This window comes from Hemicordylus capensis, chromosome 4, assembly GCF_027244095.1.
Source record: "Hemicordylus capensis ecotype Gifberg chromosome 4, rHemCap1.1.pri, whole genome shotgun sequence".
Classification (NCBI taxonomy): Eukaryota; Metazoa; Chordata; class Lepidosauria; order Squamata; family Cordylidae; genus Hemicordylus; species Hemicordylus capensis.
The window spans coordinates 156240650-156255907 of record NC_069660.1 but is presented as its reverse complement, the minus strand read 5'-3'; the positions used below and the strand labels follow the sequence as shown (position 1 = coordinate 156255907).

Genomic DNA, 15258 nt, shown 5'->3' with positions numbered 1-15258 from the left:
TGAATGTATTAAGAACTGGGCGGAGTGCTTCCAAATGCCAACGTGTTTCGCTTGGCCCACGTTTAAGCTTAAGTGATGTGGCTGCATCCCATTTCCCCATGCCTTTGTTTCCCTTCCTTCTAGATCTCGCTTTCTTTCCGGCCATGGGCGACGACAGCCCGCTCAGCCGCACGTCTCCTTGGAAGTAAGCCGCCCCACTTCAGGCTACGAGACTGCCTTCCCAATTAACTTTGCCTACTGAGGCCGCCTCCCCCGATCTCGCCTTCCCTGCCACGGAGGAGTTGCCTGATGCCAATCTGCGCTGGGCGGCCCCCAGCCGTCGGTCGCACGTGCGCTGCGCTGGGGGCGGATCTCCCCTTGGGTTTGGGGGTAGGGTCCGGGAGGCGCTTGCGTCGTGTGCTCCGCCTCCGGCTCCGCCTGCGAGAGGCCGAGTGACTTCTTGGCCAGGCGCGGGGCAGTGGACGCGCCGCTCGCTGCCAGCTGCTGTGCAGTTCCCCTCATCCCGCGTTCGTGCTGTTGCAGCTCATCATGCCGAGGCGGCTTTCCCGGGCCAGGCCGGGACTGCCCCTGACTCCCGCTTGCATCCTCCTCGCCCCCGTCTTGCTGCTGCTGCCTCTGCCTGGGGCGCGTAGCCTCGGCCTTTACTCGCCCAAGGACCCGCTGGTACTGCTGCGGGCAGACACGCTGGAACGCAGCATCTTCAACTCCAGCAGCGCCTGGGTGGTCGAGTTTTATGCCTCCTGGTGCGGCCACTGCATCCACTTTGCCCCCACCTGGATAGCTCTGGCCAGCGACATCAAGGGTAAGCACCACAGAGCTTGGATTCCCAAGAGTCAAGAGAGACAAGCCTGTTAGGAAGTCGTGCTAGCCTGCTCTCCGATCTCCCCCGCCCCCGCGCGCCTAATCTCTGATGATGTGTATAGATGATGGCTGAACGCGAGGGAAGAAGGGCGCTCTGTATGTGCTCAGAGGCGCTATGTTTTGATCACGGTTTCGTATGTTGACCAAGGCTGGCTCTTGATTGTGAGTAGTCGGGAATCTGAAGCTGTCTTCGAAGTCGAACGCTGGTTAAGGAAGGTGTCTGCCCCCTCCGCCACGCCCCCGGTTCCTGTTTAGAGTTGGGTTGCTGGTTCCTCAGGGACAGTTGTCTGTACAGTCCCTCTTCCCACTCGACCCTTGGAATGTTAGCCCTTTCCTTTGAATTTAGATTACTTGGAGGTGAGGCTCTGTGGAGTTTCCCTTCTTTTCCTTGTTTGTAGGTTGCAGAAAGCTGTACAATCCTGTGTGTATTTACTCAGAAAGTCTCATTATGTCCAGTGGAACTTGCTTCCCGGTAAGTGTGTGCAAGATTGCGATATTAGTTTCCCCCTGTACTCTACTGTTTACCCCCACTTCTCCACACACCTGCAAGTGTAACCGGAATGTTGATATTAGACTGAGGTCTTTTGAAATATCTAAGGTGCTTCTCCCATGTATTATCCACATATGATATGGCCTATAAAACTGAGTCCGACAGAAATCCATAATCAGTCAAGGGAATGGATTTCATTTTTGAAAAAAGAGAGGCAAACTTCTTGCTTTTGGTTTAAAGGGGGGGGTACCTGTTTAATAAGAAAAAATAAAATCTGTGCCAACTCTGGGTGTCTCCTCCCATCAGTGCAGCGTATATAACCAGGGACTCAGCAACTGGTTGACTAAGCCCCTTTCTCTCTTTCAAGCCCTGCAAAGGTGCCCTGCTCTTGCATAATCTTTTTGAGTAAGCTCCCATTGCTTCCTGCCCCCTTAACCTGACTGCCCCCCCCACCCCCATGCGTGGCCTTTGCCAACATTCCCCTGCTCTATTCATTCATTCATTCATTCATTCATTCAATTTCTATACCGCCCTTCCAAAAAATGGCTCAGGGCAGTTTACATAGAGAAATAATAAATAAATAAGATGGATCCCTGTGCCTAAAGGGCTCACAATCTAAAAAGAAACATAAGATAGACACCAGCAACGGTCACTGGAGGTCCTGTGCTGGGGGTGGATAGGGCCAGTTACTCTCCCCCTGCTAAATAAAGAGAATCACCATATTTAAAAGGTGCCTCTTTGCCAAGTTAGCAGGGGTTGGTTTTTCGTGGTCAACAGCTGTTCTTCTCACTTGCCAACCCCACTTGTTTGGATTTCTGCATAAGTCAGAGTATATGTCTTCCTGCAACATGTCACCTGTGTTTTAAGGTGTGACTACCTATCCATTCCCTCGGGCGAAAACGCCCGATTCTGCTCTTGTAAATTGGTGTCTACTTGTTTCAGTTTCATCCTCCCAATGTAATGCCAGTTTCTGCGAGGGTGTTTGGTTCAATCAAGGTGTTCTGAAACTGGCACCAGATGCGATTATGTCCACTTGCCTAGATGGCTTTAAAAGAGGATTAAATAAATTCAGGGAAGATAAGTCTATCAATGGCTACTGGCCCTTCTAGCCATATTGCATCCCATCTGTTGGGGAGTAACAATAGAAGAGATGACTGCCTGAAGCCTTGCTTCTGGGCTTCCTGGGGGCTTCTGTTTGGCCTCTCTGGGAAGCAGGATGCTGTACCATAGGTGCACCTAGGTAATTTTGGGGCTTGGACCTAGTGGAGGCCCTGGACTTTGGCCTGGAAGTCCAGGGGTAAGAGCACCTCTGTGCTGGACTACATGAATCCAATGAGTTCTCCTGATGTTCCTGGGGTGATCCTATCTAGGAAGGGAATGGGCAATTCCTCCACGTCCCGGCACTGTTCCTCTGTGCAGCTGCAACAGGGTCTTTCAGCAATAACATTTTAACACAAAGCTACCGATGGGCAGTTGTGGACATGCTACAGTGATGTTCCTAGCAGCAAATGAAATACTAGTTCAGATGTGGCTTGAAGTAGTGGTGGGTTTAAAAAAAAAAGCCTTATTTCTGCTTGTTTGGAGTTATTTAGTGTACATGCGTTATAGACTAGCTTAACACGGAGCTTGACAAATCCCGGGTGCCAGGGAGCCATGAAACTTAACAGTTCTGCCTAGGCTAGAATATTCAGAGGTAGAGTTTGTAAATAAAATCTTTCTTTATCCAGGCAGCCTAGTTTCTGTTCTAAGTCTGCAACTTGTAAAGGAGGCAAAAAGAAGCCAATCTTCCCCCCACCCCCAAATGTCCAGACATTTTGTCAAATGTTCCCCAGAATTTTTGGCTGGCTCCTAGATGCAAAGAACACTTGTCAAGGCCTGGCATAACCAAAAAGGCAAGACCTGGCCTGTGCAGTTTTATCGTCTTGGTGCAGAGAAAATGGGGGCATAGGGGAGAAAGAAGGTAACAAAGAGAAGGAGATGCAAAGGGAACACGGGATGAATGAGTGCAATGCAGCAACATGTACTTAGCAATTATCAGTCTTTTCTTTCACTTCTTCCTTTAAAAAAAAAATAAAAATGCTTCCCTCTTCAGTCTGACCTCTAGAACATAGATTCTCAACATTGGGTCCCCAGATGTTATTGGACTTCAACTCCCATAATCCCCAACCAAAGGCCACTGGGGCTGGGGATTATGGGAGTTGAAGTCCAATAACATCTAGGGACCCAACATTGAGAATCCCTGCTTTAGAAGATGCTTCCCTTCCCCTTCCCTATATCCTATCGTTCTCGGCTGCTTTGTATGAGGGTGTGCTTCATTGTCAGGCTGAGGGACCAGTGATGATGGCCAGTGTTCTCTCTAATTTTTTTCACCTGAGTGTGGAATGAATTTTGTTCTGGGCAGCAGTATCAAGGCAGTGTGTACGCACCTGCATTCAGAGTGCGGCCTTCCCAATTCAACCTGAGCAGGATCTAAAATCCACTGAGCAAACATCAAAATACATGTGAGCATGTGCACACCTTAGGGGGAACACTGGTGGTGGTTCCCATCAACCCTAAGTGCAGCTCCCTGACTTAATTGTGTATAGGGCAGAAGCGGAATATGCTGCACAGTTCCCTCCGTCCTCATGCTTAGGTGACTGTTTCTATCATGCAGTGCTGTGCTTTGCCCAGTGTCAGTGGCCTCTCTTAAGGGAGATGGGGCTCTCTTGAGCTCCTGCATCATCTTTGGAAGGCAGTTCGTGGAGTGCTGGGAAGTGTAGCCCTTCCCAGTACTTTCTTCCTAGAGCTTTTAAGAGTGGGGCTCCCTCTCTCTTAAAGGGCCTTCTCAGCATTGAGATAAGTACAGTATTGTGCAGTGGTCAGCACAGAGGGAAATCTCTCACAATGAAGGGGGCTTTTTGGCCAAAATATTCCCTGCTTGGAAAAATTAGTGAAGATCAGTGTTGGATGATATTCATACCCCTTTAGGATAGGGGTATGTGCGTCAAAGAGCCATGCCAGTCGGGGTTCTATGGGGCATACTTATGTAAACGTGTGTGCATGTTCTTGTTTCCATATACTGTCGGTTGGGTCCATTCCAGTGGGTCCATATACTGTCCATTCCATCATCTGGAAGTTCTGTGTGTTCCCTGCAGGAAGTGTTCTTGCTCAGTTCTTATCTCTTTCAGTGGCGCTTGAGCAGGAGAACTTTCTGTGGATTGTGCCCATTATTTTCCAGAGCATGTATGATATAAGTGTGTGTTTAAAAACGTAATGTATGACATGTCCCTTGTTTTTTCATGATTTATTTGGAGTTAAGTTGCAGATAGCCGCAAGAGTGTTTCTGGTGAATTGTGTTGATCTTGTTTGTCTGCAGGGAGTCTGTCCATTATTTAACGTTCTGTGGCTAATCAGTCAACAAAGCAACCAGAGTTTTGTTTAAAAAAGGAACCACCCTCAACCACAACCTAAACCTCTTCTGCTTCTCAGTTGCAGGCATCTTAGCTTTTCAAAATTTTCACTTGCCTATTTCTGATATTATGGAGACTTTCTTCTTACCCCATAAGTAAACTCTTTCTCTGGTAAGTTGTGACATTCTCCAGTTTCATGCAGAGCACTAGACTGTTACTAACTACTGCTTCCTCTTTTGACCTGGCTTTATTGCTGTTTCTCCCTCCCTTTGCCTGTGCACTCTGTTTTTCTTATTTATGCATCAGTAATGAGTTTCCATATGATTGCTTCTGGTTTTGAAGACAGCATTCTGTTGAGCCTCTTGTTACATTATATTCAGGGCCTTTCCCCAAGTGTTTCCTAATCATTATTTATTTGTTCTGAAACTTCTACCCCAATTAGGTAAAGGGGAACGCAAGTGTGTGGAAATAACATCTGTGTACAGATTTCCTTGGAGCTCCTTTCCAGGAGCCCTGTTTGAAGACTGCACATGGTTGCAAATTCAAATGTGACCAGGCCAGCCAGTGTGACTCCTGGTAGTTGTGCAATCAAGTCGGTGTCGACTCCTGGTGCCATGTGGCTTTCTTTGGTAGAATACAACAGGGATGTGGACGGAAACAGTTCGAAGAACCGGTGGTTCGTTCTGTTAGCTCGAAGGCTGCAGGGGTCTCCCTTTAAGAGCGGGGGGATTGAAGGGCTTTTGTTGTAGCTGACAGTTCCATCCCTTCCCAGAAAGATCAGATCCAGGAAGCTTTTACTTGCCGCCTCCTCCTGAGTAGGACTGCAGGAATGGAGGCAGCATACCTCCCTGCTGCCCCATTGCCCTCGTCTTCTGGATATTATTATTATTATTATTATTATTATTATTATTATATTTTAAATTTTAAAATGTAAAATGTTAAATTTTAAAATGTAATCTTCCGCCAAGGAGCCCAGAGCGGTGTCCTACATACTTAGGTTTCTCCTCGCAACAACCCTGTGAAGTAGCTTAGGCTGAGAGAGAAGCGACTGGCCCAGAGTCACCCAGCAAGTATCCTGGCTGAACGGGGATATGAACTCGGCTCTCCCCGATCCTAGTGCAGCACTCTAACCACTACAGCACGCTGGCTCTTCATTTAGAGTATCCTGGCTGAATGGGGATTTGAACTCGGGTCTCCCTGGTCCTAGTCCAGCACTCTAACCACAACACCACGCTGGATATGACCAGAAGTTGCTGGCGACTTCCGGTCATATCTGGAAGACGAGGGCAATGGGGCAGTAGGGAGGTATGCTGCTGCCCCTATGGGCTTTTTTAAAAAAATTGACACCAGCAGGGGAAAAGCAGCAGGAGGGGTAAGTGCACCCTCCCCCCACTCTTAAAGGAAGAACCCCGCCGCCTTCGAACCGCCCCGCTGTGGTTCTTTGCAAATCCCTAGAATACAGGAGTGGTTTCCCATTGCCATCTCCCTCATAGTATGAGATGATGCCTTTCAGCATCTTCCTATTTCGCTGCTGCCCAATATAGGTGTTTCCCATAGTCTGGGAAACATCCCAATGGGGATCCACACCAGCAGCCTCTTGCTCCCTAGGCAAGTTACTTCCCCACTGCACCATTAGGTGCACTGTGATTCCTGGTAGTGATGCATAATGTAAATGGGGAAGGGTACATTTCCATCCAGATTTTCAGTGCAGCTGAAATTGTGCAACCCCAAAACTGTATGTGTGTGACTGCACATGAGTGTCTGAATTGGAACTGTGATTCCCACTTGCGCATTGAATTTTGTATCCAATAAAATCTTGTCTTCAGATCTCTGCTTTGCCATGTACTTATTACATTAGGCCAACTGCTTTCTCAACCTTAGTCTTGATTTACTTGATACTGATCTACCTAACAGGGCAATAGAGTAAGGATTCCTGAGATATGTTATATGCTTTGAACTATCTGAAATGCGTGCTCATTATAAGTATTGTCGTCTGCATTCTCTACAACTGTTCTTGCATTTGGCCTTCTGGCAAAGCAGAGTCTGCATGAGTTATGCTCTCAAGTCTTCAAGCTTCAGTGTCATGTAATAAACTAGAATTAACCCTCTCTTTTAAACATACAGTGGCCACCTTTGGATATAACGCCAAACTGGAGGCAAACGCCTCTGGTTCAGCTCCCATGCTCTCCGAATGATCGGCACTGCGGTTCCCAGATCCAACTGTGGTTCTAATCTTTCCCCAAAACCTTGTAATGAACCCTTGGTTTGTAGTGAGTTTCACTTACCAGATTGAGGGTCCATTGACAGCTCCATGTTGTCCAGATTGAGATTCCTCCCTTTACTGGAGTTCAGAGAGGAAGCTCCTCCTGCAGGCTGTGACGCTATTGGCTGACGCGGACTGTCCTTCTAGGGTTGGAGGAAGCCCGTGCTGCTAGTCCCACCCCCATTGCTGGCTCCCAGATTGGAACTGGAATAGTCTGGGAGTGTGGTGGGGAGGCGGAAAACTGTGTTTACCGTTATGTGTGAAGGGGCCCAGTGTGTGTGTGTGTTGGAAGTAAGATTTATTCTACATGATCTTAAAGCTTTTCCAGAGAAAAGCATGTTTTGGCTGTTTGTTCTAGATTTAAGTGTCTTCAGAGATCCTGTTTCCGAGCAATGCTGCCAAAGGATGTGGGGTGTCTTCCACTTCAGTCTCAGAACAATCATTTTTATTTCTTAATGCTGTGCTTATGTTTTAGTTCCTCCTGTACCAAGTTTGTCTTGCTGACTGTGGAAAGATCTATTGAGCTTATTTTGCATATCTCCATGAAATGCCAGTCTCCTGGCAGTCTGTTGAAGGTTGTGGTGTGATATAGATTGTTTGGTGTAGTTTCTTGTTTGAGCTCTTGCGGTATAAAAATTAAAGAGAGGACTGCATCCACGCTGTTGTCATTGTTGTGTGACTTGTTATGTCACAGAAGGAGGATCACTGGTTTCTGTGGGGTGCTAAAGTGATTAACGTCTGTTATTAAACAGATGTGCCTGCTCTTGTCAGGGGGAAAAAAAAGACCCTATTGGAAATTCATGAAATGCTCCTGGTGACAGAAGTTAGATCAGCTGTTCTAATCTGACATATTAGATAGATCAGTTGTTAAAATGTAATGCCTCCTGTTAAGATTATGCCAGTGCAAGATTGCCAGGAGCGACCTGTTCTTCCTGTTTGTTTGAAGAAAGCAACAGATTCATGTTGTCAAGTGCTTTAGTTCTAATCTAATTTCTAGTCTAGTTCTGGTCTAATCCCACCTTGGGATTGTTTTAATGAAAGGCAGCATATAAATGTAACAATAAATAAATATTCAGAAGAATCAAGTGGTAAAGTCTTTTCTGGATTGCAGGTGAGAATGTCTATCTTCAAATAATGCCCCCTGACACACTTAAAAAGAGTATAGTATAACAATAGCACGGCAGGGGGAAAGGTTCAGTCTAATTTGCTTCCTGACATGCAGTTTTAATAATATGTGGAGGCAGGAGTTCTTTTGTGTGTGTGTGTGTTTTTTAAAAGGGAAAAATAGTTTCTTTCCTCCACCAGCGGCATGAAGTGGTACAATGCAGGAAAAGCTTGACCACGTGTTCTATGGAATGTATTAATTGGCCAGTGTGGTTGCTTCTAGAGGAGATGTATTCCTTCTGGAGCTCTCCCTCAGCATGGTGAGAGTGTCTGTTATTAATAGAGAGCCAGCGTGGTGTAGTGGTTAGAGTTAGGGATGTGCACGGAACCACAGAAGCGTGGTCTGGCACTGGGGGGAGTGTGTCTTTAAGGGGTGGTGGTGGTAGTACTACCCCCCCCCCGCCACTCTTCCCCCTCCGGTGCTGATGTTTCTAAAAATGTTCTTGGGGCGGCAGAGTTCCTCCCTGCAGCCCCTGCCCCGTCGTTGTCTGAAAAGCGTAAAACTAGAAAGAGCTGGCGGCGTGCATGCGCCCTTCGCAGCACACACGCTCGTCTCTGCCACTGGTGCGCACACGCCACATACATCATGTGGCGCATGCGTGCCAGCGGCGGAGACGAGCGCGTGCGTCGCGAAGGGCGCATGCGCGCCACCAGCTCTTTCTAGTTTTACGCTTTTCAGACAACGACGGGGGCAGGGGCTGCAGGGAGGGACTCTGCCGCCCCAAGAACATTTTTAGAAACACCAGCGCCGGAGGGAGAAGAGCGGTGCGGGGGCGGGGTAAGTACTACCACCACCACCCCTTAAAGACACACTCCCCCGTCCTGCTGGACCGCCAGAATTCCGGACCGGTCCGGAGGCCTTTTCTATGGCTCCGGACCGGTTCCGTGCACACCACTAGTTAGAGTGCTAGACTAGGACCGGGGAGACCCGAGTTCAAATCCCTATTCAGCCATGAAACTAGCTGGGTGACTCTGGGCCAGTCACTTCTCTCTCAGCCTAACCTACTTCACAGGGTTGTTGTGAAAGAGAAACTCTATTATGTAGTACACCGCTTTGGGCTCCTTGGAGGAAGAGCCGGATATAAACGTAGTAATAAATATTATTATTATTATCAATAATAATAATAATAATAATAATAATTTGATTTCTATACCGCCCTTCAAAAAATGTCTCAGGGCAGTTTACACAGAGAAATAACAAACAAATAAGATGGTTCTCTGTCCCCAAAGGGCTCACATTCTAAAAAAACCCCATGATAGAAACCAGCAACAGTCACTGGAAGTATTGTGCTGGGGGTGGATAGGGCCAGTTACTCTCCCCCGACTAAATAAAGAGAATCACCACAGTAAAAGGTGCCTCTTTGCCCAGTTAGCAGGGGATGATAATAATAATAATAGAATTTATATACCGCCTAGTATAAACATCTCTAGGTGGTGTACAGAATTAAAAACATAAAACACTAGGGATGTACGTGAATCAGTTTTTTTTTTTTTTTTAATTTGATCAAAACACTCCCCAAACATGAAAACAACATTCTGCCAGTGGAGCAGCGAGGTTTGGCCCCGCTCCCACCTCCACAAGTAAAAGAGTGATGATGACAACAATGGCACACAATTTGTTGGCATATTTTTTGACATTTCTGCAACAGATTCGATCCTGTGGCGCCAGCACAACCTATTGTAGATGCAAGCTGAATAAAAATGATGATGATGCTAGAAGTCACAATATGACCCAATCTTCATTGCAAAGAAGTCCAGAGAGAGAGAGAGAGAGAGAGAGAGCGAGAGAGAGAACCTGTCCTGTGCCCATCCATGAGGTCCTCAAAATACAGGCACAACAAGAAACCATCCAAGGCATTTGAATTGCTATCTATCTATCTATCTATCTATCTATCTACACACACACACACACACACACTGCTAGACTTGAGATTATGTAGGGGTGAAGCATAGTAAATATACCTGTGCGTGTGTGCTCTGCGGAAGGGTTAGTGGGTTTAGGGTTAATTTTTGCCATGGCCTCAGAATGCTGCAGTTGTGGGTGGGGGGTAAATGGGCTCAGGGAGCCTCCTCCCTGCACCCATTTACCCCCCCCCCACCCACAACTGCAGCATTCTGAGGCCATGGCAAAAATTAACCCTAAACCCACTAACCCTTCCTGCCCACTCAGAGCCTGTAGGCTGCTGGGCAGAGAATATTAATACAGTGGTCCCTCGACTTACAAACTACTCGACATAAGTATTTTTCGAGTTACAAACGGCAGTTTTAGATCCGGTTTTAGATGCGGTTTTTTCGACTTACAAATTTTTAGATGGGGTTTACTCGACTTACAAATTTTACATGCGGTTTCCTTGACTTGCCTGCCTGTTTACTGCCTGTTTATTCTTGAAAAGAAATGTTCCTGTGCAGTTTGCAAGCCTTACTGGGGGTCTGGGTCTTTTTTCTAGGCTCCGGAACGCATTAATCCGTTCCCAATGCATTCCTATGGGAAACCGCTTTTCGACTTACGAACTTTTCGACTTACAAATGTGCATTCGGAACGGATTAATTTCGTAAGTAGAGGGACCACTGTACTGATATATTATGGGCACAGAGGGCTGGAGGACAGGCTTCTGTTTTTTAAAAATGCAAAATTAATAATTTATTATACTAAAATAATAAAAACAAGAATTGTGTTTTAAAACCACAAGGCTATGCTACTCTTCTAACCACCTACTAGTTCTAGCTAACGGAGATATCTCCCACACAGAACCCCTGTTTAAACTTCTTCTAAACTAAACACACAACTGTTTAAATTCAATTCCAACCCCAAACTTCCCAAACGGGAAAAAAAACCCAAGAATACACACAATTCCTGTGTGTGTGTGTGTGTGTGTGTGTGTGTGTGTGTGTGTGTGTGAGAAAATGGGCACTCGCTCAGTCTAAGGCTTCACCCACATTGTGTCTAGTTGTCCACTTCTGTGGTCTGGTCTCTGAGTCTACTCTTGATTCTTCAATCTTCTTCTCCTTCTTCAGTCTTCAGATTTGGGGGCACTGTTGGGGCTGGGGCAAAAGCTTGGAAAATCTGGGTGGAAAGGGGGTGGCTGGCCAGGTGGCCAGTGGCCACAGGGGCTGGGGCTGGTGGCTGGCACAGACACAGCAGGCTCAGGCAGTGATTCTCTCAGCAGCAGGAAAAAAGAATTATTCTCAGGAACAAAAAAGCAATGCAGCAGATAATCCATTCCCAGGCTGGCATGCAGTAGCCAGAAGGGGCAGGCAGGCTGGCAAGGCAGAAGGCAATAGTCAATGGCATGGCAAAGCAAAGCAAAGCTCTCTCTCTCTCTTCTCCCACGAGGCAGAAAGACAGAATGGTGGTTGCTGCCTCTTTATATCTAATTGAAAATCCCTCCTTGAACTCCCCCCACCCTTACCCCTTGAACTCCTCCTTGAAGTCCCCCCACCCTTGCCCCCTGAACTCCTCCCACCATTCCCCTGGCCAATGTGGGGTCAGTCAGGAGTGGCAAGAGCCAATCTGGAACCCGGAGGGAACCGTCAGCAGATCAGCCCATGCTTTCGTTCACTGATCTGAAGCTTGGAAGGGCGGGAAATTCAAATAGACGTCAAACACAAAATTGGGACTACATGGAGATCGCCACAAAATGGAGGTCCGAAACAACAAAATATTTGGCTCTGAAATTCAGGTGATTTGTTTTGGAGCTGAATCTTTCAGGACTTGCAGATGGGCGATTTGTTTTGTGCACAAATCACCTGAAACAGGCAGATTTGGGTACAGATCGTTCTGTACCCGAAACATTTTGCACATCCCTATAAAACATAACACATTTAAAATTTCATAAAAAGATAAAATCATAATAGATAAAAACACATCAATAGTGCATTAAAATTTTAAAAATTGAGTCTCAGTTGAAGGCCTGGGAAAACAGGTACATCTTCAGGTTCTGCCTAAAAGCAAACAGAGAAGGAGATGCTCTTATTTCAGCAGAGAGCCTGTTCCAAAGCCCCGGGGCAGCCACAGAAAAGACCCAGTCCCAAGTCTCCACCAAACGAGTTTGCAGCAACTGTGTGACAGGATCTCTCCAGATCATCTTAATAGGTGACAGGGTTCACGACAGAGAAGGCACTTTCTTAAATACCCTGGACCTAAGCCGTTAAGGGCTTTATAGGTAATAACTAGCACTCTGTATTTTGTTCAGAAACATAGCAGCAGCCAGTGCAGTTCTTGGACCAAGAATGGTTGACTATGGTCTATGTTCCTCTACTGGTTTGTAATTGATGCTAGGGCTGGGTGGGGGCAGTGGGGTAGCCTCCATAGTTTGCCACACTCCTTTATACCTGAGGGCCCATTCACATGGCAGTTTAGTGTGTAGGCTTGCACCGTTCCACACGCATTGGTGCATAGATGATGTGCAAGCCAAGGCTTAAAGGCCTACCTTTTGATAAGAGTATGCCAGGTCTATGTGGTCTGTCTGCCACAAACAAATATTGACTGGATGGCATTGACAGGTTGCTTGAGTCCCACAACAATTTCTGCATATGGTAGTAGGCAGGACCAGCTCTAGCACTGAAGCAGCAGATTAATAAGGCTGTATGAAACTATCAGTTTTCAAGTGCATTATATTTTTTCAGTGGAAGCAGGGCTCTACTTGGATGCTCTACTTAAAGTACCAAATCAGCTTTGGCTGGTGGCTTGTTCCATTCATGCTGAAAGTGAAAGCCTGCCTGTTTCTGAACCTGGGAATAGGAGTGTCTCGGTCAACTCGGCCAGTCGTTTGTTTGTTTTTTGCCCCCCACTGCCACAAGACAGGTAAGAACCACCTGAATCTCCACAAATTTAAATGAAACCAGATCTTGCAAAACCCTTCATCTGGGAAAAACTGTAGTTGACTGTGTTGCTCTAAAGACTCCCATAGTCTGCCAGTACCTTTTATTAGAACCAACAAGATGACCAAAAAGGCTCGAGCAGCAAGCTTTCGAGTTCTCCAGAGTTGTTCATCATTTGCTTTGCTTGACATCCAGTCTGATGAACAGTTCTGGAAACCTTGAAAACTTGGTGCTCACAACTTTATTAGCGCAACCAGATGTCAGTCATGAGGAGTGTGATCAGGCTGTGACCTTCATCTAGAAACATCCTTTACAGTCTTGCACTGGTATAAGTCCTTGTTTGTTTTGACAACTTGTGATGTAGCCTCTTTGCTGATTTATCTGTATTTTTCTCATTCCCTTGTCTCTTGTGAGGAGGCCTGCCAACCTTTCTGCCATATTCTTCAGTTCTCTAATAAAAATATTACTGAGACTGGATATATTGTGTGCCCTTTCAGACCAAAATTAATCTCAGTCAGGAGCTGTTGATCTTTTTTAAGAAAACTGACATATACCTGTGGAGAGGAGAGCTAGTCTTGTGGTAGCAACCCCTTAGCTAAGCAGGGTCTGCCCTGGTTGCATATGAATGGGAGACTAGAAGTGTGAGCACTGTAAGAGATTCTCCTCAGGGGATGGAACCGCTCTAGGAAGAGCATCTAGGTTCCAAGCTCTCTCCCTGGCTTCTCCAAGATAGGACTGAGAGAGATTCCTGCCTGCAACCTTGGAGAATCTGATGCCAGTCTGTGAAGACAATATTGAGCTAGATAGACCAATGGTCTGACTCAGTATATGGCAGCTTCCTGTGTTCTTATGCCTGTTAAATGATGATTATTTTCTGACTAGAGCAACAGAAGCCCTGATGAGGCATTATGATTCCTATGGAGAACCAGTGTGTGTGTGGGCCAAATGGGAGCACTCTGGCTAACCATGCCCCACCCGCCAAATATCTACATTATGGAACACTTGTCTACAAAGGCACTGAACGCATGGTTTTAGAATTTGCATGGGTGTCCAGTAGCATGACTAACCAATGTGCTCCTGTGTCCCCTTCACTCGTTAGCTCTGCTCGGAGACCAAAGTATCTAAACAGGGCTCGAAATGTAGCAGAATTACTCTTAAAGGAGGGTTCCCTTTGTATCTCTGCTTGAGTTGCTGTTCTAGGCATGGCTCCGTATTTATGGAGCACACCCAGAAAAGTGTACAGAAACATAGGGGCTCCTCTGAGGGCAGGTAAATCTTGCTGTTCCATGTTTAAAAGTAAACATTTTCAGACATTCAAATCCCCATTCAGTCATGATACTCTAAATGAAGAGCCAGCGTGCTATAGTGGTTAGAGTGCTGCACTAGGACCGGGGAGACCCGGGTTCATATCCCCATTCAGCCAGGATACTTGCTGGGTGACTCTGGGCCAGTCACTTCACTCTCAGCCTAACCTACTTCACAGAGTTGTTGTGAGGAGAAATTTAAGTATGTAGTACACTGCTCCGGGCTCCTTGGAGAAAGAGCGGAATATAAATGTAAAATAATAATAATAATAATAAATTAAGTGTGCCTCAGCTATTGGAAGCTTAGATTGTGCTAATATATACTTACCAATTCAGAAGACCACTTCATAATCTGATGAAATCTCATGCAATCTTATGCCACAATACATATGTTAATTTTTAAGATACTATGGAATTCTTTGTGTCTCCCCCCCGCCCCCAAGTTACATAAATAGCTCTATTTAAGCTGCACATACTCAGTGACATCTCAAAACCAGAGTTTGATCTGAAATGACAAACTTCACTAGCTGTATATGGCCATCCCAGTCTTGCAAAGAATTATACATGTTGTTTTGTGTTCCCCTGCTCTGTTGGATAGGACAACAGAAGAACAGCATTGCTATTGCCTCTCCTCTCCTGTTCACCTGCACAGCTACAAATGCTGCCTCGGCTCTCTTCTTCTTAGGTCTGTCCTGGTGTTTTCAGGCTAAGACTGGCAGCTGGCATAGTACTGTGCTCCCATCATGATAACTTTGCCTTTTGGCCTTGATGCCTTGTTTTGGACCAGAATGAACAGAGAGAAATCAGTTTACTTGTAACTTTAAGCAGAAAGTTTTGTTTTGGTTTATTAATTTTAATTATTTCTATTTGTACTTCACGTAACATTGAGGAAAATGGCATCCTGTAGGCTGATGTTGCAAATAAAACGTGTAGCATTAGATACGTTAAATGTGGTAGTGAGACTAT

The 15258-nt window shown here is 46.2% G+C and overlaps 1 protein-coding gene across 1 annotated transcript in view; it reads left to right on the top strand.

The window, feature by feature from the left end:
* Positions 1–420: 420 nt before the first annotated feature.
* Positions 421–15258, top strand: part of QSOX1 (quiescin sulfhydryl oxidase 1) — a 101418-nt gene continuing 86580 nt past the window's right edge. The window contains exon 1 of the mRNA XM_053246921.1: positions 421–802. Coding sequence (XP_053102896.1) covers positions 529–802 — 274 coding nt within the window. The 5' untranslated portion in view covers positions 421–528. The remainder of the gene's footprint in view (positions 803–15258) is intronic.